A 24,806-nucleotide genomic window follows, 5' to 3' on the forward strand; every position below is an offset into this window, starting at 1 on the left:
TAGGTACACGAATAGAACTTCATGGCCTTGGTTGCAGACATTCATAGATGAGGTTTGCCTTCCCACATATCTAGACCAAGATATGTTTGGAATAAAAAAGAAAAAAAAAAAACTATTGGAGGAAACTTTGTCTCTAAAGGTCATAGCATACTTCCCCTTATTGACAATGCAATTAAGACTTGCTTGCAGCTTTCACTGTAACAATCTTTTCAGATTTTTCTTATATGTAAAATCATTGTCTTTTTCTGTGAAAGCTCTTGGCAGCATTTCGGACTTAAGAGTGAAGTGAAAACCATTGCTAATCAGAAGCATCTCTACCTTCTAAATCAAGAAATGATTAAAAGTCAGTGGAGAGATGATAAGAACAGAAATCCAATGTTGGAGAAGTTTCTTCATAAAAAGAACAGAGAGGAAGCCTTATAATTCAATAATATTTAACAAAATCAGAACACATCTTTAAAACCATTGCTTCTGGGGTTAATAGTGAAAACACTGAAAAACACTGTGCACTCATCCCAAGACCAGCTATTTAGCTTATATTTTAGTAAAGTATTAAATATTTTAAGTACCTAGATAACTGCCAAATTTTACTTGGTTATTTGAATCTGTGTAAGCGTGGATTGTATTCGCAGTTGTATTGTATACAAAAACAGAACCAGTCCAATAAAATGATCCAGGGGCTCCCATTATAATTAAGTCCTAAAAGAAAAGTAAAACAAAGCCATGTTATTCACATTGAAATATTCATGAAAATAAGCAAAACAAGTAAAATGCTTTTCTTTAGATCTCCTGTGAATTCCATGAAATGCTACTGGAGATGCATCTGGCTCAGCACTGTGGTTTACCACTAGATTACAGATAATATTTTCCAGACTTTGTAAAAATATGGTTATTAAAAGCTTTGAACTGTAAGAACAAAAACAAACAGGATATTCTCTTCTCAAAGGAGTTTTTTAGAAATTACAATCTTAGGGTGGAATGGAGATTAAATAATATAGAATATTACTCTGTAAAGCAAGAAGGTAAGCATTACTAATGTTACATCAAGCAGATTAAAGAAAATAATAAAATTTCATCCTCTGCTATATCCATGCCTTTTTTCCAGATGAAAAATAACTTTGCATTCAGTAAGGTGTAAAAGTATTCTTGGGAATAAAAGTTAAAAGCTTACTTGGGAATTATCATGCAAGTCATAGCAATATTCAATTAAAAAAAAATTAGAAAAGTGATTTTTCCCTCCCCCAATAAAATACGGTGTTGATGTTTGCATTTACGTATACACTTTTATATATTATACATAAAAGTCAGTATATAAACAGAGCGACGTTTGGTATCTTTAATACACACCTCAATGTAAAAACTAGACATTCCAGCCTGACATGACCCATGGTTTTCTCCAAACTTTCGTGCATGATCTGGGAATAGGCAAGAAATATTAAAAAGGATGAGAAGCATGTAGTTCCAGAGTTTTGTTACCAGGCCTTTGACAGAAGTTGAGACAACTTAGGGAAAAAAAACCCAAAAAACCACAATCCCCCCCCATCCCCCAAAAAGTTGGTTGTCAGTTCTGTAATAACACTAAAAACACTGGTTTCCACTCTATGGCCTTTGGGTGCAATACAGTATTGTAACAAACTCAAAACACTATGTATCACTTGATCATACCTGCCTTTGAAATGTTGTGACTTTAAAGGCTATACTTCCCTTTCAAAATTGTTCCATGAATGAAACAGCCAAATAGTTTCAGCACCACATCTGGATACCCTTCCACTTTGTAATTCTGGCACACTCTGACTGACAGGATTATGTATCTTGACAGAACTTGCCCTGTGCTCCACTGGTGCCATGAAGTGTTCGTTTTATGGCAGTCTTTGACATATTGCTTTCATCCTCAGCAATCCAACACTCTGTCCCAGCTCTGGTTTCCTGCAAATTCTTTGCTGACTGCCTGCCATCAGGATACCCTTCATTCCATACATAGATTTGTACACCTAAAGTCTCTAAAGATAAAAGCATGGTTTCACCATCCCTTGTAACATTCTCCAAAGCCAGCAGTGGGATGGTTGATGGCATCACTCTCTGCACAGAAAGGTCAGATTATCAGCTGATCCTTGCACTGGCAAGACACAGGGGCATGAGATCAGGGCACGAGATTGCTCTCCTGGGTGGGTGGTAGATAAGAATGGAAAAGCATGGATGGAATAATTTACTAGCTTCAGGTCTTGACTCTTATTCTGCTCCTGAAGTTCTCTGAGGAAAGACCCCTGAAGGTCTCATGCCACAGCAGCAGGCTTGGCAGAAGGCAAGTAAGGGACAAGGACACATGCTGTGACAAGCACCACCGCACCTTTGTATCAAAGGCTAAGGAACAGATGGCAACAATTACTTGCAGGTATTTCTGCTGCTCTGCTGTGTGACTCTCCCGAGCAGAGCAAGCAAATGACAAGAGTAAAGGAAAGGAGGATGTCCTCTACTGGCCTGTTTTTGAGAAGCACACATCCTTCAGCAATGCAGTCCAGGGAAAAGCTATTCTGATGCCCTGTTATTATATATAAATTTTTTTTGACTTTTGAAGGCAGTTTTTCCTTAAACTGATAAACATCTTTACATCACAAACTGGGCTCATATAATCAGCACTCAGCCTCCAAACCTTTGGCTGCAGAACACCTGCTCAGAGCAACACAGGCTTTTCACAAACTGTACCATCCAATTGTGTATCTCACCCTTCCCTACAAAAGGACTCAAGCATTCTGCTTACCTATATAGCATGGGCATATTCTCCTGCTCAGCTCAGTTCGAAAATCAGAAGGGATGGCGAAACAAATACCATGTGGCAGTTTGTGTTCATTTTTCACGTAAAACACATTTTTCCATCTATGTCCACAAGCCTATGGATATAAAACAGACAGCATTTGATGTGGAAGCATGCGAAAGGCCGTTGCAGTCTGACCAAGACACGCAGATCCAATGGTTAATACATACGACGATAGAGCCGCTTTCCTTTGGTTGCCTCGACAAGCTGACACCCAGCCACTGATTATCACGCTCTTCCAAACAAGTCTTCCCACAGCGCTCTCCACTGGGGTTGCCTAGGAGACAAGGACCAATGCTCTGAGCAGAGGGAGAAGTGAAGAACAATGTGGTGGCTAACGGGAGCACCCAAGAACTCTGGGGGGACAATGCAGTAATTCGGATTTGGTGGATCTGACCTCTGTCTCTGTCTTACACAGGTCATGTAGACTTCCTACTTTCTTCTTGAGCAAAGGTATGATTGTGGGTAGCCAAAAGGAGCATACTGGCTCTGAATGTGATAGGCTGGCACGGAGGATTGGCTTCTCCATCATTACTAAGATAGAAAGTGACATTACACTCAGTTTTGGTGAAGGCTGTCTCTGTAAGTGTTCTTCAGCCTAAAAGTTCATAAGAAACACAAGTAACACCTGTGAGTGCCACCTAAACTCTAGTCTAAAGCAAACATCTCTCCAACTACATATCTGTTGATAGCAGACCTTAAAACAATCTCTATTGCAAATGGCTATCAAATAAAGGTTGTATATCTGCAATCTCTACTGGGGGTGCCAGATCATCACCTATGCATGTTCTGCATTCTCCTTTCACTGTTGCACTTATTCACCAGCAGCTCTTAGTGTTTGTTCTTAAGAAGAGTTATTTTTTAAAACCTTGAGAGAATACATGCAAATTTCTTCTAACTCTGCCCCCACACCCCAAAAGGCTACAGTATTGCTAAGTTAGCAAGTATTTGCTTTCTTCTGGAAAGTAGTAATGGTCCCCAGGGTAAGGAGAAGCTACACATTTATTCTAAGTTATATAAAGCAAGCTTTTCATTTTTAAGATGTTTGTATGAATAAGCATTAATCAAATTATTGAATCAGTACCTTCCATGCATCAGCATGTCAGTTCATGGAAAAAAAAAATCTTATAAAATAAAGAAACACATTATGTCATTTGAACAAATTCTTTTGCATAATTTTTAAGACTTTCTCAGATTGAATAGTTACAGGTGAACCCAAAATATTTGAGGTTTAAGGGTGAGTTTAGTTACCCTGAAGAGGATGCCAGTACAGACCACAGAGTGCTAATGCTGATGGGACATTGTTTGCATGGAAAAAATAAATCACACCCCACACCTTCTCACTCCTTGCCCCACCAAAAAGCCTTCAACAATTAACCCACCAAACAAAACACCCGTGCTGACAGCAGAACTGGCATTTATTACTGTCCAATGCATTAGAGAGTTTAAATGAATACATAGATTATCCTATTGGCTAATGTCAGAGATATGAAATTCCATGTACTAAATATATACCACTTTTCAGAAACAAGTTTAGAATTTAGTTTTGGAATTGAATTTTGGAGTTATGTCATGGAAAACTTCTCACTTCCTAAGGGAGACATTTCCATAGTTTGCATGAATTATAGAGCATGTTAACCTGATTGAAATCTCCTCAGAAAAGAAAACTCCATTACACTCCCACATGTAAGAATTAGTCCTCCTTTGAACTGCAAAAGGCACTTTGGTAACTCCCTTCTAGCAATGCATTCCATCCTCTTATAACAATGACTTACCTGGGACTTGCTTTTATGTGGATTTGCAGGAAATGGAAGTAGAGAAGATCAGGGCAATGAATTTAGATCCCAAGCGATTAAGACTTTTTATCAGTAAATCAAATAAAACCAGAAAATGATGATGTGAGAGATGAGTAAGTTCAGCCTTAGTGCTTCATTTCTGTGCCTGTTTCAGAGGTTTGTAAAAAGAAAAAGCACCACCATTCCTTGACACTCATTGGATTGCAATCTCCTTTTCCTTTGCTCCAGTATATGATGATTCAGAATTATTTTGGCCCTCTGCTGACCTGCTGCCTTATGTTTCCTCTCTTTCTCTGGCTGGCAAGTATTCAACCACCTTGAAAATTACAGACCTTTGTGGGAGAGAGAAGTGATAACTTGACATCCCAGACACCCTGATGAGTCCCTGCTCAGGGTATGACATTATAAAATCTTTATCAAATGAGAAAATGCAGTTCTCTGCACAAGCAACAGAGCAGCACTGCATAAGCTCAAGAGGACATGGCAGCTTGGTTGCCTCAGGGAAAAGAAGCACGTGCTGTCATAAAGTCACTGAGAAATAAGTAATTGCCCATGCCTGTGTACATTACACAGCTGGAAGATACACTCCTGCTATAATCCCCACTGAACACATCCACAGAAACAATGCAACTGCATATAAATAAGGTCACAACTTATAAAGCCACTTCTGGTTTTGGCCTCAAGGATTATTATACAGAGGTTTGCAATGTCGTCTGAGAAACCAGTTTTATATAACTTGCTCCAGTGTTTTCCATGCCCAACAGACTCTCATGATCCATTTTATCCCCCAAGAACTCCTCTGGTCCTCCTGCTAACTGATGAAAACTACAAAGCCTACTGCAAAGGCGATAAGCCTTCTGATATCCTGCTCCAGATGTCAGGGTCTCAGAGTCTACTTTTACTCACCCAGGAAATATTTTCTCTTTTAACAGATCTGACAGGTTTTATCTGTCTTACACCCCTCAAACGACTTCTACCCAAAACATTTTTAAGTGACACCTTTTTCCATACTTCTGTAACAGACCTAGGTCCAGAAGATCTCATATTCCTTGGAATAGGTAAGGCTATTTGAAAGAGATCACTTGCAAGGTATGAGCAATGCAAGCGACATAAAAAAGCCAAACTACCAAAAACCAAACTTACCAAAATCAAAGTTGAACAAACACAGCTCTGCCTTTTGGGGAAAACCATTAACTGCTCACTTTACCATTGTAATGATTCAGCTGGGGGAGCTAGAGGGCAATTTGTTCACAGGTTAATTGTAGCACAGACTTAAAGGAAGGGAGAAAGACTGAAACTGCAGGCAGAGCTTTCTGGCCTTATGTTAAACGGTATGCGCTAAATTTCCTGCATTCATTTGTAGTTAAAACTAATTCTTTCTTTAGACTGGATGGAAAATAGCACATATTGTTTCCTATATACTTTAGCCAGTCAATCACTGTTTTAAATCTGAGAGCCAGTGCTATTGAAGAATTTCTGTAACATTTTGTAAGTCCAAAATTCAATAGGTCAAAATGTCTAAAGAACTTTGTGTAAGTTCCTCTGCCATAATCTGTGACTACCCCAAACTGACATGGGCAAGGATGTGAAATTCAAGACTAGAAGATAGACAGTTAGTGCTTCAGCCTGAAGCACTGTATTTTGTGTTTGTGCCTGAAGTTTGATTACAAGCTTCTGCATCTAACATAAGCCATTATTTAAAAATACTCCAAATACAAATAAGTCTGCAGTCTGGAACACTTGATACCATAAACAGAGGTACTCGAAAACTCGAAACTCGAGAAGAGACTCTGAAAACTTTTCTATTCATCAGTCAGAGAGAGATACAAAAGCGCCAGTAAGAGGCTAGGAAGACAAAGACTTGCTAGTGAAACTCACGGCTCTTTTCAGCTCTTCAACCAGCCCAGGGCCTGCAACACCTTGAACAACATTAAAATTCTCTAAAATATGTCTGAATGAGTTATCCCAGACACTGTCATGACTGCAGCATAAGACTATTCCCAGCAACTCTTGCAACTGAAGAAGCAGATAGGAACTTGTGACATATAAAAATACAACAGCAGTTTTGTGTGATCAAAGGCTTCCTAATTGTTCATGAATCCTTCATTAATTAGTTATGCCAGTTTCAAGGCCACTTTAGCGAAAAGGAAACACAAAGTATTTTAACATAATTACGTCTCTAAGTAATTCACATCCATTTATTACAGAAGCCCAACATTTGGAAAGTCACTTCTATTGCCTGTTATCACCTCCACATTTTTATGACTTATAATTGGAAACTTACCACCTCAAACATGCTTTTACCAGAACAAAATGTGATTTCAATAATTTAAGAGCAAGATAGAAACACTTAATTTTCATTGTGCCTGTTCAGCAGTGTAATACATCGCCACACATTTTTCTAAGGAAATTCCCTATTCTGTGAGATCAGAACCCAAACTTGAATGAGTTAGATGAGAGACAATTAAGTTCTGCTTCGTAATTGCAAGTTCCCTTGTGTATTTCTGTGACCTCAGATACTACCCCACTTCGTTCACATCCCATGCACCACAGCTGCCTTTGGCTTCTTCATTGACCTCATTGACCTGTTTTACAATACAGCACTTCTTTTCAGCATCTATTTAACTTCAGAAATGCTACAGATGAACCTCAGTGATGCAAAGATGTCATCTAGCAGTAAAGAAAATCTACAGTTTGCAAAAATCTCATGTGGTGCAACTACTTTTTTAAAAAGGACAGGACAGTAAACTACACTGGGTAAACCTGCAGCCTCTGAACCTGGGAATAGAGGCCATGTTAACTTAAGCCTTTGGAACCACATAAACATTTTCATATGCCTGTTGCATCATTTCACTTAGAATCCCCTAAGCTATTGAGGAAAAACCCATCATATTATTTCTTTGGAGCTTTTGTTTCTCCATTGGCTAAATGAGTAAATTGAGAGGCACTGCAGATGTGCATGGTTTTGAAAGAACCTGAAACTTTCAAGCCTTCCTTTCCTTTCCTCACACAGTAAAGGACTATTTTTACCACCAATCCAAGAATAAGGGTTTACTGACTCTCAGCATATTCTATTTCACTTTAGTTGACCTCTTTGACTTTTTGCAAGCCTCCTCTCACAAACAAGCAGTCGGAAAAAAAAAAAAGCTCTTATTTATGTATAACTTTTCAATAGATATAGTATTGGAATGAAATTACTCAAAAAACCCCGCAAAAGCTACTTGGGCTGGTACAAATTTAATTGCCATTCTTTCTAGTGGCAACTGCTAGTCTTTTTCTTATGTGACCGTAAGAAAAACACCACTGAAGTATCTTAGGCTTTTGTAGCCCACCTACAAAATATAACTCTTTATATCCATTTGTAGCAAAACACAGAACCTGTCAGTTCTAAGTTTTACACACAGACATGTAGAGAAATAATTGTTTTACCATTTTTATCACAGAATGCTGAGCTCTGCCCTGACAGCCCACCATTTCATGGCGCACTATTGCTTTCAAATACTCTGATAGCAGGGCCTTTCCCGCGCTAATCCTTACTGGGCTCATAACAACGGATGGGATACTCTCGGTTAGAGGGTGGCAGAGTAAAAGTTGAGGAAGATTCTCTACACAGTATATGAATAGAGTGAACAGCTCTGTATGCAAGTGGGACAGGAAGAGAGCCCAAAGCAATTCACACATGTTCACACGGTAACCCATTGCAAAACCTTCTTCTTTTTAACAAGTGTCAAACACTTGAAAGTTGGATAAGTGTAGCCAGTTACATCGCCTAAGTATGGAGACTGTGGAGATAGAGGAGTTACCTTAAATGCAGGACCTGTAAAAACTGATTCTGTCAAAAATAGCTTTGTTCCCCTGAAACTCAATTTTTCAATAAATCTGCAAGCAGGGAGAACCCATCAGCAAGGCAACTGTGGTTCGGAGTTACTTTAGGGTGGCTTCTACGAAAGAAAGGCTTTGCCAAAGAAAACAAGATTTAGACATATACTTCCACTCTCCCATCCTCAAGAGTATTGCATTCGCCCACTGCCCTGAAAGCTGCACTAGCTCTTCACAGAGCAGTGCGGGAGTCAGACCGAAACTCTCATGGGGCTTTTGACCCGGAGGCTGAAAGGTGAGAAACGGCTGTGGGAAGGGGCAGCTGTCACACCTAACTTCCCCAAATCAAGCTTTGGTGCATGTTTCTCTTGATGCGGCCGCTACAGTCCTTGGGCAGTAGCGCTGATCTCACCCCTCAGCGAGAGGCAGAAGCCAGTTTAAGCCAGAAGGGCCCAGCACAACCCGTTAGGCAGCGGAGCGGAGCAGCGGTGTGCGCAACGCGGCGGGCACCGACCCTCGGTCCCCGGCCGCCGCCCGGCGCAGCGGTCTCCCCACCCACGCCCCACCGCCAACTCACCCAGCTGGAGCTGCTCGCACTCCCCGCTGGAGTTCCCCCCGATCCAGCACCGGAATATGGCTCCGGGGTTGACCACCGAGGCGTTGGCGGGCCAGCTGGCCCGGGGCGCGCCCGCCACCAGCCTGCGGGGCAGAGACGGCAGCGTGAGGGGAGCCGCGGCCGGGCCAAGGCGCGACGGGCCCCCGCGGGGGCGGCCGGGCCGGGGACTCACCATCGCTCCTCGCCGTGGCGGTGCAGGAGAACCGAGTACCCGAAGAGGGTCCCGTTGCGCCCGCGAAAGAGCAGCGCGTGCTGCGTGTCCAGGTTGTAGGGCCGCGCCGTCGGCAGGCACTGCCACAGCAGGAGCAGCGGGGCGGCCCAGCCCGCAGCGCCCCGCGCCCTCCCGCAGCTCCGCATGGCTCTGGCCGGCCGGCAGCGCACCGACGCCGGCTTCCCGCCTCTCGCGGAGGGCAGCGCCGCGCCGCGCCCCGCCCTGGGTCGCCTTCTCCGCAGCCCGGGCTGGGGGTGTCCCCGCCGAATGGGGGAGTCGCACGGCCACGCCGCCGCCTCCTCCCGCGCGGCTGCAGCCCCTCTCCCTTCCCAAGCGGCGGGGGTCGGGTTTCTCCCCGCCCCGTCCGCGCCCCCGGGGACGCTGCGGAAGGGACATGGCCCCCGAGACCTCGTGTCACCGGGCAGAGCACGGCCCCCTAGGTCGCGGCCATCCCGGCAGCGGCGGGGCAGAGAGGGCCGCGTCCCCCTCGCTTCACCTCGACACACCTGCCCGGCGGGGCCGGCAAAGGGGGGAGATACTGCAAACTTGTCCTAAAATTTCCCGCCTAGTTCCGGGCTTGCAGCTCCACCCAAGCGTAGGACCGTGTTCTGGGAAAGGAAGTGTGGAGAATATTGAGTTTTCCTTTTAGATTTAGGAAGAAATCCCAGTACCCCTGTATTGAAAGCCTTCTCCACCGTCGCTGTGCTGAGGGGGTCTTCCTTGCTGTCCCTCGCTGGGGGGTATTTGGTTCCTGAAACCAGTGCTGCAGAAGCAGAGCACAGTGTGCCTGGCCTACCCATGTTGTGCAAGACTGCTCGCTGCTGATGTCTCCTTCCTTTCATGTGTGATGTAGTCTGAACAACCCCCCATGGCTTCTTTTACATTTTAGAGTAACTTTTTCACATTCCTGTTCAGTTTTTCAGTTGCTGACAAAGTTAGCAGCCATGACTCCAGACAGCAAATGAACAATGGAAAATGAGCATTGTGCAAGAGATCTGGTATTTAGGAGGCCTTGAAAGGGCTCCCTTGATCTTAGCAAGGAGCTTTACTGTGCATGTTTTCAGCAATCAGTTGCTGACTCTTGATTAAGCTCATACTGAGTTGTGTTCATCCTGAAATTAAGGCTGTTACTTCTATCTGCAAACCTTGCCTCATTGAAGTCCTTTGAATACCGGGCCTTCCCTGTAGCTATAATAATCCTTGTATATGAGTAACCTATGTATAATGGTATTTCAAACCTGAGGAACAAGAACAGCAAAACTTTAAAATGAAAATTTAGTTACAAAGATTACTTACTATGTCTGGAATAAAATCCAGTATGATTTAAACTCAAATATTATACACATTAGAAATAACGTGAGGTGGCAGAATATCATCCCCTAATGGAAATTCAGAACATGGCATTTTAAGATTGTTGAGATAAAACCCTCATTTCATTTCCATTCAGTTAGAGGAAATGTGAAAAATTTAACACTTCTGCAAAACGCTGAGCAACTACCAGAGCGGGGCACTGAGGCAATGCAGAGTGAAACATGTCATCCTGACCACATGCAGATGTGTAGTTTCTGGAATGAGATCAGCACAGTGGAAGATACGACAGTCAGTCAGCAGTGTATCTTTTTTTAAGTCCTCATCTCTAGAGCCATCAGAGGGCTTCTCTGGATGACACTGTTTTGTGTAAAGGAGTCAAACAACTCCTCAGCTGCTATTCATCTTCCTTCCAATTACTGACATCAAAGGAGTTAAAACAATCAACAGCAGCTGTGAATCTGCATTTCTACTGCTCAAGGAGTTTTCCCCCTCATTTTTAAAGCAGCTAAACAAGCATGATTCAGAACTGAAATGCTAAATTGTGGTTTAGTTGGTGAGAAATTGTAACATGGTTGCACCACCATGATGCAGGAGCCGTGTTGTGATGTTAAGATGGTGGCACGGTTTCGAGCTGACAGAAGAAGGTAGATTCTTAAGTCGTGGGATTCAATTATTGGCACATAAATAGCTGCTTATCAGCTATGATATGGAATTGAGAACTGTACCTCACCTATCAGGAGGAAATTTGTGTGTTGTCTCCTAGACTCTGCTAGAGTGGATGTGATCATAATCCACCAGGCATCAATGAAATCAGTGGAATATAAATTACTGGAGAGTGAGAAATCTGTATTATGAGAAATATTTGCAGGTTTCAGTACCATTCAGGTGCAGGACCAGTCAGAGAGCAGAATAAGTGCAACTGACAATATGGAGTAATGGAGAGAGAACTTGAGTCTTATTAGGGATTAAGAGAATTTGCAGAAAAGGTGGAACCAGCACTGGAAGCCAGATACCTGTATTTACAAATCAAATATCAGTTATATATCAGTTTATGTATCAGTTATCCTGAAATTAAAAAAAAAAAAATCTCCCCAAAACATATTGCTGCTATGCAATCAGAACAGCACATCTCCCACAGTCCTTTGTGGGTTAATAACACTACAAGGAAAATATCGCAGTGACTTGCTCTTGTGCTTGAATTTGGTTCACCGTCTAAGGCAATTTCAGAGGAGCCAGTGGGATGATTTGTTAATTTTATTAGTCCACAGTTTGGCAGCATTTTTTATAGCAGATGTATGCATTTCATCTGACTGTCCTCATCTCTTGCTGCTCATTCTTGAATCATACTGCTGCCCCTGTTACACTGATAGCGATGCCATGAAGATTTTTTGCCTTTTCTTTTATACCCCTGTTATACCTTTTTACAACTTCTGTATTCTTAGTGCTTTTTGCCTACATTCTTAGACTTGTTTGTTCAGCTAAGAGACTACACATTTTAGAAGCTTCGTAGCTAGGGATCAGTGTGCCCCAGACCCCAAAATCCTCTCCAGAACACATTCTGTAAACTAAGATAGAACCATCCAGGGGAAGGTTCCTTGGGGAGGGGGGCTCATTCAAGCCTCTCACTGGGGAATTTTTGATAGATATGCTAATTAGTAAGACCTATAATGTTATACCAGGTCTTTTAGGGGTGTGATTTGTGGTGTGCATTGCGGTGTGCATTTCGGTGCATTGGACCTGGACGTGTGCACCTAAGGATCCTTAAAATAAATACCAAGGTAAAATCCCTTTTTCCCTTCTAACCGTGTTTGACTCTTGATTTTAAGACCAGGAAAAGGCATCAATAGTGTTCAGAGTCTGAGCAGTTAACCACATCAGAGAAGTGATCTGGGTTAAAAAGAACTCAGCAAAACCCCCCAAACCTAGATCAGATTTGTAGTTTGTATATTTTGTGGCTGGCCAGTTGTATTGGTTGTATTTATAGGGTGGTTTAAACTGATGCTGCAGCTTTAGGTACTTTCTCAGGTAACAGCCTTAACTTTCTAGAAGTGGCAAGTCTGCAAAGTTAAAACCTACACATTACCTTAAAACAAAGCAGAAATCCATTTCCCCAGCACTGATCTCCTGCTGGAGCTCAAGGATCTTGGTCGAAATACTCTTCTGCATGAGTCCCAGCTAAAAAAGAGCTATGTTAGAGTAAACCAGAATTACTGGTGCTAAATGTCAACAAACATCATATGAACAAGTTCTATAAAAGTTCATTTATGGTCCTTCAATATTTAATATTTCAAATGCAATTATGATGTAGTAGCTACTGTTGAGATTTTAATTTGTTAGCTTTTGCATTTGGGCGGAGTATGAAAGAAAGTTACTGGAAAACAAACAAGCAAAAAATTTGTCTTCCCCATGTTCGATTTAGGAAAAACAGTGGTTTCAGTCTTTAATCGCTCTGTCATCATTGCTTACCTGTAATACATGCCAGTGCTGATGAGAAGGGAAAGAAAATCACTGAAGGAAGAACATACTGATCCTGAATGTCAGCTCTCTTCTTTGAAACATATACTACACCCTTTTTGACTCCTGAAGCTGGAAGGCAATTAAGTCCTGTGTATGGACTGGCATTGGGTAACTGATCACATGACTGCTTTTGCTGTGTTGTAAATACATGAAAGCACATGTTGCTAAACATCTTCATGGATATGGCTGCTTTCAGCTGTGTCTGTCCCTGGTCTCCTGTGTGTCATGTAAGCCTATCACTGCTTGTGGAAGAGTGTCTCCAAATCTACTCTGAATTAGAAATAAAAACAATCCATGGCTGAATTCCTGTTCCTAATTAGAAAGACTTGAAAGTTTAATTTTTAAATTGTCTAAATACTTAAATAGTGCTATTTCAAATTTGAAATTTCTAAACCTTTCTGATTTACTGAAACATGGAAAATCTAGGAGTTTGGTCAGACCATAACTATGTCTTGTTTTTCCTGTAAGCTTCTCCCCTGCTGCTCCTCAACAATGGCAATGGGCCACAAAGTCTATTATTCATATGCTGTCATCTGAGAAATTATAGAAGGCAAATAAATACACTCTTACATTTGCCTCTAAGGTTCTCTTCAAGAAACTTCATCTTCCCTCTGCTGTAAGATACATGTGAGCCTGCATGAAGAGGTTATATTGTCCACTGACAAGGATAATTAAGCACAGATGTCTGAGGCACCAAAAAGAAGCAAATGTTAGCAAGGGTCTTAATTTAATCATTTTGCTTATATTCTATTTAGAGATCTGAATTTCAATTAGAATCAGTTAAAGAGGAACAATCTTTTAGTTTAATCAGCTTTAAACTCAACTTTTTAGGAAATATTTTAAAGAAGATTTTTTCTTCCCTTGAACAATTGTGCTGCTGAAGTAAAGACAGATCTCCCAAAAGAGCTTTCCAATATTTAAACAAATAATAGTGTCATACAGACAATGACTATGGCAACCTGACTAGGAGAAGCAAACAAAAAGATTTTTATCATTAACAACAGCTTAACTAATAACTGCATTTTGATTTACAGATAGATAGGACTGGAAATTAATAATTATATGTATATGTGTGATTAATGCATCACATATCCTTTATTCTTTCTTAAAATTTTGTCTAAGATTCTTGAGTTGCAAGATCAGACACAACTAAATAACCAGTTCTGAGCAGAATTGGGCAGTAACCTCTTTTCCCATCCTAAAGGAATTGCTGAGCTTTTGCAACTTTCCCATCTGAAATTAAAACAAAGAGTGTTTTCATGTACCATCTCTGTGCTTTCCTTTGCAAAAGTCTGGCCCAGCACAGCTGTAGCATTTTTTCATTATTATCACTTTTTAAAACAAATATTTTAGTTAGATATAGTTACTTTAAGATGAAAAGGAAATACATATATTCAGAGAATTTCAACATAAAATATGATGTAGTTTTCTTTTTGTTTTCAAAATTAATAATTTATTTAAATCAACACTTTCCTATAATTAATTTCCCATAATTAATGTTTCAACATATTCATCTCTACATATAAAAAAATCCTGACCATTTCTTGATACTGTGTTTCTGGTTTTTTCATATTTATATTCTTCCATGGGTTCCACATGGCTGCTGATGAGATTGGATGCAGTGGGAATGGAACAAAATCTGAAAAAACTTTGTCTAGATTTATTTCTTAGCTGCAAAGCAATTTTAAGTTAGACATTGGTCTGTTGCATCTGCTAAGCAAGATAAACGAGAGAACAAGGTAAAAGCACAAGCTTTGGTTATTTAAAAAAGTAGGTATTAGTTTTGCTGAAAAGAAGGATCAGTTCTGTACTCAGGTATGAATTTATGTAGCACTTACCATCAGTGATAGTTTCAATTTGTGTCAGTGTTTGAGTATGTGCATATGTCAATACAATATAACAATGTTATTATATTAATACATATTAATTGTTATTTTCCAAAGGTGTCCATACAAGGACACTTAAATGATTGAATATTTTGAGAGGAGTGTGAGTGTTCTTTGTTGTCTCTCTCATTTATTTTAATTTTTTTTAATAATAATTTTTAACAAAAAAATATGCATGGTCCATGATTGGTGCAAGTTGTACAATTAATAGTTTGGAAACTGTGACTCAAACGATGCTGACCATAGAAAAAGTAAGTGCTGTGAAAACAGCCCCCAAATTAGAAAGGTTTTGGTTGTGTGTGGACCAGGTTCTTTCAGCAGTGACAACTGTATTTCAGATAGGAAAAATACCTCACAAGACCCCCTTATTTCTTGAAAAACAATCCACCAAAAACCCAAACTGAAACAGTTGTTGGAAGAGAACTGTTGAAAGGAAACATCTGGAGGAAATGCCATTCCAATTTCAGTCTTGTCTTCGGTATACCATAACATACATTTTTCAAGATGTGATACTGTGCTTCATCAGACAGCATCACAATGAGATCATACCTCTGAATATGGACTCCAGGTCACCTTTGTGAAGGATGGTAATCATTATGTCTGATTCTGCTTCCTGAGAGAGTATATTGAAAATATTTCTCATCAACTGGTCATTTCTTTGATGCTAGCATGAAATCCTAGATATGCACAAAATGATTACTGCACAAACTCCTAATCTATGTGAGGATGGAAGCAGGCATCTCAAAACAGGAGCCAGCTCTGAGAGTTCAAGAGAGTTGCAGAGAAAAGTCTAAGACAAGCTACAGCTACATCCAGAACAAAAATATGATAAGAAGGAATTATGGTAGAAGGCAGTGAAAACTGGGTGATTTTGTATAGCCATATGAAAAACAGGACACTTCTGGAATTTTTCAGAAGAGATGAAAAGAAAATATTTTTCTAGATTTTTGTGTATCTTAATATTTTTCTAGTACTCCTTTCATGGATACTCTTAGTATGATTCCAAAACCCATCCATGTCTTCATGGATTTATTTTTAAATATTTTAAAAATTAGGGAAAACAAAAGCTTTCTGGCAAGCTATCTGAGCTCTAGTTGTTAAAATGTCAACTTAAAATGCCCTTAGTGCTGGCATTACATTCGTAAGTAGTTATTTGCCAGCTGTGTATCTGTGATTTCATAGTTATCAGGTCCAATAAAAGTTTAGACCCTGACAAATTAAACATTAAGGAGACCAAATTTGTATCATTGTTATGTAATTTAAAAGAGAATTTTTTTCAAGTTACAGTCTCATTGAAGGAAAATGAAGTAGTATTGAGACTAGGCAGATAACCAAGTACGTTGAGGATATACTACTAAGAATTCATCCACTTGCAAGTAAACTTAGTTGTCCTGGTTCCTGGTTTTTTGTCAAAGTAGGCTGTGTCTATTTGCCTGTTTGTTTGACTGGTTTTTTTCCTCTGTATAGTAATCTATATAATGGACACCATAAACCATGTTAGAAGTTGCTATAAAACTTGTAATGAAATAAACCAGTGAGCTGCTGTTCTACTTGACAAAGTTTCTCTGAGTTGTCCTTGCTCTGTTTTAGAGTACTGCATGTAGTAGCTTTTATATTTTCTTTTTTAGGTTTTGGTTTTGATTAATTATCAAATGGCTTAATTGTCAGTTTATTTCTGAAATGTTGTAATCATAGCTGGGTGTATTTGAAATGTGTGTGGCCTTTTGTGCACTTGTAAAATCTGTAGACTTATTGCCCAATATACATGTATACACTATGTACATATGTATTTTAATCCCATATTCCATGGGTTACGTCTTCTGTTGCAAAATGGACCTGAGCATTCATAGCATACTCATATTTTTGCATTTACTTATTCTAAAAGTTTACACATTCTAGATATTTGGGAATATTTAGATAGATTGGGATCAATTTAAAAAAATGTTATTCCCCCTTTTCAGAGCAGGTGCACCACAGTGTAATCTATACTGAGAAGAGAATACCCTGAGTGCATTGTTTCTTCAGTTACCAAAGAATATTGATATTCAGCTTTTTTGGCTAAAATACATCACTCCCAAAACAATTGTGTGTTACAGCAACACAATAAACAAGATGCCTTAACAAATTTTGGCAAAGGAGCCTTCTTATAAAAAAAATGTAATTCATAGACACTGGTGATTTCCTAAGGAAGGAATAATTTTCTTTCCTTTTAATGTAACAGTACTTCCAAAAGTTAAGGAAAGGCCATATGTGTGTCTTGCACATAGTGGTAGTTTGCATCCAACTACACTTGCTGGTCTGTGTCTTTGTGGGGAGATCTGTACAGATACACAGAGCAGTTACTCTCTGCATATATGTTTATGAAGGAGTAGAAAGCACAGTGGAACTGGCTGTTTAATAACTCCAGTGAGAAAATCACTCATGTCCTGGAGGACCATGCAGGCACACATGCAGCTGTAGCATGGCCCTGAATTTTAGTGAACTGAAGGTTCAGCTTGTACATGAGCTCCTCTTTAGAGACCCAGAGACTGAGTTTGTACCCGCTCCCAGCTTTGTCTGGGAGCTGATTCCCCGGCTGTATTTGATTTCCCCCAGCTGCTGCGCCGGGGAGCTCAGGGGGTGGCCATGTCCTGCTCATGTTCCCTGTGCTCTCTCCCATCTTGTCCCGAGTCTGAAGAGGCTTGGCCGAATCCATGACACCTTGCAAGGAAGGCGTTGTGCCTTGAGCCTTGAGGGATTGCCACAGGCTGCTTAGGCCGTGCCTGGCAGGGCAGCGGCACCAGGGCGGCTGCAGGCACCCTGTGGGCCAGGCGGGGGTCACCCTGCGCTGCACGCAGCCGGTTCTGGCCGGTTCTGGCCTGTTCCAGCCGGTTCCAGCCAGCTCCCTCAGTGGCCCCTGAGGGCTGGGCCAGGCAGCCATGCTGGCAACACCTCTGACAGTTCCTGGCAAAGGGCAAAGCACTGCTCAGGTGGTGATGTGTGAGGGGAAAAGAGTGAGGGAACAACCCTGGGAGCAGCAGGGGCAGGGCAGGAGCGGGAAAGGCGCAGCAGGTGCCAGAGCAGAGACTCGCCTGCGGCCTGGGAGGACAAAACGCCATTTTTGGAGCTGCGGCTCCTCCTGAACCCCATCCTGGAACCAAGGGATATGGCCTGGAGGAGCTACTGGCTGTGGAGAGCCCACACTGTAGCAAGCTTTCCTGAGATGAACTTTGGCCCTGGAGAGCTCATGCTGGTGCAGTGTTTTCCTGACAAGAACTGTGGCCATGGACTGCCCATGCTGGAGCTGGTTTTCCCTGACAGGAACCACGGCCCTGTAGAGCACACATTGTAGCCAGTGACAGGAATTGCACCCATGCTGGAGCAGGTTCTCGTAACAGCAACTGTGGCCCTGAGGAGGCTATACTGGAGCAGTTTCTCCTGACAAGAACTGGGACCTATGGAGAGGAACTTCAGCCCATGGACAGGAACCTGCAGCCCCTGGACAGGAACCTGCAGCCCCTGGACAGGACCCACAGTGGAGCTGGGGAAAAATGTGAGAAGGAGGGAGAGGCAGGATGGGGCTGTCATGTAGTCATAGCAACCTCACACTCCCCATCCCCTCTGCACCTCTTGGATATGGTTGGGGGATATAGGGGACCTGGGAATGAAAGAGTGAAATTGAGTGGGTGACAAAACTGTTGGTGATGGGGAAGGTGATGTTTTAATTTGCCTCCAAATCTATTTTAACTGGAAAGAATTTTTTTTTCTACAACTTGAGCAATCTTTTCCTAATGCCAGTGACTTGCTAGTGGTTTTTCTTGACCCAAAAGCTTTTTCATGATACTTTCTCCCCTTATCCTCTTTGAGCGGGACAGTGAGAGAGCCAGCTAAGTGGCTCTCTGGCAGCCAGACAAAGTCAACCCAACGCAAAGTTCCAGACCTTTCCCAATTCCTCAATACTGCTTTCAGTGTAAAGATACTGGGGCTGTAAAATTAGAGGTATAACCAATATTCAGGATAATTTTCAAGGTATATGTAAATTAATTTATATCATATCACAACTATGTTCTCTATTTAACTCTCTTACGTAAAACATAATTTAGTACTTTTTTTAACCCTTTTTTTTTGTGCAGTTTACCATGAGAGTCATGATAAAAGAGGGCTTAATCAAGGTCTAGTACCTGCAGAAGAATCAAGCTAGTTCTTCATAACTAAACAGTAAGAAACCACACATTTTTGATTTTTACAGACTTTAAAGTGATGTTATGTTTCTCATATGATGTATAAGCAGAGGTTCCAGCTCTTGGTTATACAAATATCTCACTGGGGTTTACAGCTATTACAATCTCAGAATTTTATCTTGTGGTCTCACCTCTGGTAGACGTTCCCTACTATGTTTTCCTCATGAGAATCCTTTCTGGGGCTGTACAGAGGGTTGCAGAATTTAAAAACAATTGGGGATCTTGTCCTCTATATGTGAATTTTATCAGTTTGAGATAAGGTGAGTGGATAATCTACAGAACAGGATTTATGACATAATGCTTAGAGATACGAAAATGCATCATAATTCTAAGAACAAAAGATTTTCTTCTTTTAGGCAGATACAGTTATCTTTTTATGGTCATGATTTTAGAGCAAGTGAAAAGATTATTAATAAAAACGCCACACATATATTTAAACATCATTATAAATCCCGCGTGATAGCACTTTTCATTTTATATGAAAAATTATGTGGTTATTAACCTACCACATAAGAAAACAGCAAAAATAACTTAGCCTTGTTCTTTCTTGTGACATATCTGAATCACAATTCTCTCTTTATTCTCCAAGTCAGGATTATTCCATGTACAAACCTGACCATAAATGAGCATACAGTTTGCACCACAGACATGCCTGTGGGGTAATAAGACATAATATCTGTTTTGAGAAATGAGTGTCGCTGATCTAAAATAAAACTCTGCTTACTGACATCCCAGAAGGCAGTTCAGAGAAAAGTAAACCAGAATCTGAGTGTCATCACAGATGGATAAAAATAAGATGTTGAATATATATTTTGTGTAGCTAAGACAAAATTGTAAGTTTCACAGAAAAACAAACTCAGATCTAGAGCTAACACAGGCTGGACATCTTCAGCAATGGGCCATGGCTCTGTGACCCTCAGTAGCCATTAAAGCTGTTTGGCATTTCCCTTAATGAAGCAGAGATTTGCCCATACTATTCACTATTCAAACTTAGACTCGGTTTGAAATTTTACCTCTTTTAATAGCTAATGGAGTTTTTCCATTGTTTTCAGCCAGGCACAATCTGTGTATTCATTTGGGACTGGGTGAAAACTGAAGCATAATCATTAGATAAAATCAGATTAATGTGCTTTGCAGTGTGATTTTGTTGTTTTTTGTAAGTTTTCTAGCTAATGAAAATTGATCTTCTAATTAAAACCCTCACAAAAGTTCTGGCATATTTATTTAAAATATGATTACATAAATACTTGGCACAATGTATGAAAAATACGTTCTAGAGTTAAATGAGTTTTCCTAAGATATTTCTATTTTGAGATGATACAGTGTGTTATAATGTCCTTACTACATGGTATCAGTGTTATAAATATTCTGTTTTGTGAAAAGATGTTACATTTTTTTCTTCTGAAGTAGAAGGAAGTGTAATATTGTACATCTCTTTCTGAAAAAAATTTGTTTCTGCTATAAATCTATTGCAGTTACTATGAGGAACAAGTCAATAAATAGCCCTTCTCATGTCCCAGTGATTCATGCACTGGCAGTAAATCTTTCAAAGTCGAGGTTAAAGGTCTTTACAAACATAGAATGTATGAAAATATAGAGTTAAAAGGGCAGTTATCAGTTTAAAAAGAAATCTGTTCCAGATAATTTTGACCATTTACCACTTACTCATTTTCAAAGTTATTGCTTATCTGAGACAGTAAATAAGGCATAAATGAGCAAATCTCATAATCAACCAAATTTTTGTATTTTGGAGAGCCCGAGTTGGGTATATCTCTTCATGAATACAGTAGTAACCTTCTGAACCCAACTGAGTCACGTGCAGAAATACCTGCATTACTTTTCTAGCTTTCTTCTTGTCTAGATCCATTCTTTTATTTACCTCTGGTTTTTAAGATCAGCAATGTCTACTTTTTTTGAAATTATCCTTAGGTTTGTATCATCATCTCTGTTTTCAGAAGCTTTTTGAATATTCATCTTGTGTTGGCTGCTTCTTCTCCTTTCATGGTTTAGCTCTTGAAAATGCTATTAGATACAGTTTGTGAAGACTGTGAAGCCAAATAGCTCTGTTTAGTCACATGTGTAAGTCCAGTAGTACAATTCTACTCCAAAACAGGTACTGGAGTCACAGTCACTCAGTTTGATGTAGCCATAAAATGCTAAATATTTTTTAAAGTATTGCTCTTTTCTATAAAAAGGGCAATCCAGTGCTTCTTAAATCATTAGAGGCTGCAATGACTGCTGGAATTCAGGTTTATTCTTCAGAGAAGGGTAGAGCAATCCCAGAAGTTAATAGTAGGTGCCTGCTTTCCATGAGAGAAGAGAATTGTAGCTTTTCAAATGTCTTCATGCTTAAATGGAACAAGTTGACTGATGGAAATCTCAGTGCAAATGTTAGTGTTCCCTGAAGTTTGTTTTATTGTAATTTTTTTCTGTTAATCATTGTTCATGTCTGCTGTCAAGTACAAGCAATGGGTAATTATTCACAAGGGATTTTGCTTTTCCTTTGTTTGCATATTAATTTCTACAAAAGATAAGGCAAAAAGAAGTATTGACATTAAAATTTCAGAGAAAAAAGAGTAATCTGGAAACAAAAACGTTTCACTTACAATCATGAATTGTTTGGAGTCTATTACTGTAATGAGTCAAAGAATCATAGAATCATAGAATACCAGATTTGAAGAGACTTCAAGGATCATCTGGTCCAACCTTTCTTGGCAAAAGCACAGTCTAGACAAGATGGCTGGGCACCCTGTGCAGCTGAATCTTAAAATTGTGCAGTGTTGGGGAATCCATCACTTCCCTGGCGAGACTATTCCAATGGCTGATTGTTCTCATTGTGAAAAATTTTCCTTGTGTCCAACTGGAATCTCTCCAGGATAAACTTGTAACCATTACCACTTGTCTTTTCCATGTGAGTCCTTGTAAAAGGGGGATTTCCATCTTCTTTATACCCATCCTTTAAATACAGGAACATAGTGATAAGGTCTCCCCTAAGCCTGAACAAAGCCAGGTCTTGCAGCATTTCCTCATATGGCAGGCTTCCCAGTCCTTGGATCATCTTTGTGGCCCTTCTCTGGACCCTCTTCAGCCTGTTTGCATTTTTTTTGTGTATCAGGGACCAAAACTGAGTCCAATATTCCAAGTGTGACCAGGAAGTAGCACCTCCAGGAGAAGCATAATGCTGGGATACTGAGTGGGATAATGACTTCTTTCTCTCTGCTGGTGATGCCCTTGTTGATGCAGCTCAGTGTCCTTCCTGCTGGCTTTCTTTGCCGTGGCAGCAGCAGCAGCAGCACTGTTCACTCACACTGAGCTGCTTGTCCACCAGGATCCTCAGGTCCCTTTCACAGAGCTGCTCCTCAGGGAGATCCCAGCCTGCATTGTGCTCCTGTGTTATGTTTTCCCAGGTTCAAGGTTCTTGTTAGCCCACTCTTCTGGCCTATTCAGGTCTTCCTGCAGGGTGGCTCTCCCTTCCAAAATGTCCACTTCCCTCATCAGTTTGGTATCATCAGAAAATTTCATCAGAGTACACTTGATCCCATCATCCAGACAATTTATGAAAATATTAAAGAGCAGTATGCTCTATATCGATCCTTGGGGGCCTTCACTTTAAATACAGGAAGATATCGAATGTAGATACAGATGTAGCTATAGATGCAGTTGTATACACACACATACGTCCAGGAAAGGCAAAATAACTGTCTTTTAAAAGGGTTAAAATTGGTGCCTATGCATCTTTTAAAATTACATATTAAACATGGCAAACTGTCTTTCAACAAGGACTGTTGTCACTGTAAAGAGAGAATGCAGCAAGCACTGTGCTACTTGCAAGTAGGGAAACGTTTGTTTAAGTCTGGGGTGATATCTGAAGCACAGATTCCTAAGCACAAAGGAAGTGTCATGTACAGTTCTGGTATTTAGATCAAAATTGCAGCTCTGGATCCAATCAGTTGAGCACAGGGTCTGACTTCAATCGATGCGTGTAGGAGTAAGTAAGTGTTTGCCATCTAAGGCTGGAACAGCCGGCAGAGCTTACAGTGAGCCGTGACTTGTAGAGAAATACACCATAGTAAATCATGCAGATCATATATTAAAAACTATAAGATGCAGCACTACAGTTTGTTAGGCAGACTGCAGACTTTTATTCCATGTCTCAAAGGTAAATGGTATGTGCCTGAGGGAGGGTTGGGGATGAGAGGTCAGTGGAGTTAAACTGATTTACACCTGCTGAGAAGCTGGTATGGTGAGTTATTTCCAATCACTCCTTGAGCAGTAGGTATTTATTTTTATCTTTCTAAAATATTTTCCCCCACTTGCCTCTGTTAGCAGTCCTTGCTGACATTAAATATTTGAGAGCAATTTTGCCACAAGCAGGACCAGTTTCAGTGACAGCTGAAGTTTTCCCATAAAATTGTGTGGATTATGCAATTTAAATGGACAGAATTCAATCTTAGCTGCCTGTCATGTTGATCATAATCACAGTTACTTTTTAGAGAGTATTTTTGTAGTCTTTGCACATATGATCTCTGCAACTCAGAGTGTTTGCATACCACGCAGCATCTGGCTCGGTTTTTACAGGATCTTAACAGATGCAGTCAGGAACAATGTACAACTCCCTGATGTCTAAAAATAATTGTATTTCAGTAATCTCTTATGCTATAATCACTGTCCTATACAAATGTAATAATCATAAAGCATTGGAAATGACTCCAAAAAATCAGAGGAAATGCCCACAGCATGTTGCCACTGAATCTTTTCTTTAACAAAGAACTATTAGAGAATACTAAAGAAAATACTTACCTAAAGTGCTTACTTAAGGAAATAGATTGAAATCTGTGTCAAGATAGTTTTAATTAAATCATATTAGAAATACTTTGAATATCATATTGACTCTCCATATAAAAGAAATAAATGGCATATTTTCTTGAAGTATTACTAGTACTTGGCCTGCATGATTTTATGTTAAGGAGCCTACAAAATTGCTTCCATTTTCTTCATATCAACAAGAAAGAAAACCGTGTTTCATTTCTGTCTGAAGTATAGATACACCATTGTAACATAGTGGAAGGAAGTCTTGGGCTCATACTTTTAGTTCTTCCACAAAAGTATCATTGACTGAAGAGAATGTTTTGCCTGAACAGAAAGTCAGAGGCCAGGATGAAATGCCAGATGAAGCAGACTGCTTATAGTAACTTTAACATAAATATCATGTCCAACAACTGTGAGGAGCTCCAAGTACAAATCATGTGTAACCCTTTCAGATCCATGCAGCAGATCTGAAGTTAAAACCCATTCTCAAGGTAGTTGCTGAAAAGAAGAAATAATTAGGTGCTGAAAACATAAATAGGTACTGCAAAGTCTGCAACCACTCATCAGTAAAATTATATTTGGGGATCTTTGTTGTAGAGACCATCATAAAACTAACATTTATCTACGTTTTCTGCCTTCTGTCCAAGTTTTCATTGGCAGGAAGAGAGGAGTCTGGGTGTTTGGGATTCCCAGGGTTCCAGCAGGACTCTGGGCTACAGCCTTTGGAACTAGTAACCATTCGTATAGTAACCACTACTGGGCTACACCCACTGTACTGGAAATCACTACATATTGCTTTTTTTATTCAG

General features: G+C 40.3%; 1 protein-coding gene across 1 annotated transcript in view; it reads right to left on the reverse strand.

Annotated features, from left to right (window-relative positions):
- The window catches only part of ITGA4 (integrin subunit alpha 4), a 35,141-nt gene extending 25,701 nt beyond the window's left edge, over positions 1-9,440 (reverse strand). Inside the window, exons 1-6 of the mRNA XM_032114199.1 lie at positions 9,216-9,440; positions 9,005-9,126; positions 2,983-3,089; positions 2,759-2,888; positions 1,348-1,415; positions 570-699 (exon numbers count right to left, since the gene is read on the reverse strand). Of these exons, the coding sequence (XP_031970090.1) occupies positions 570-699; positions 1,348-1,415; positions 2,759-2,888; positions 2,983-3,089; positions 9,005-9,126; positions 9,216-9,400 (742 nt within the window). The 5' untranslated portion in view covers positions 9,401-9,440. The remainder of the gene's footprint in view (positions 1-569; positions 700-1,347; positions 1,416-2,758; positions 2,889-2,982; positions 3,090-9,004; positions 9,127-9,215) is intronic.
- Positions 9,441-24,806: the final 15,366 nt, after the last annotated feature.

This window comes from Corvus moneduloides, chromosome 7 (assembly GCF_009650955.1).
Source record: "Corvus moneduloides isolate bCorMon1 chromosome 7, bCorMon1.pri, whole genome shotgun sequence".
Lineage (NCBI taxonomy): Eukaryota > Metazoa > Chordata > Aves > Passeriformes > Corvidae > Corvus > Corvus moneduloides.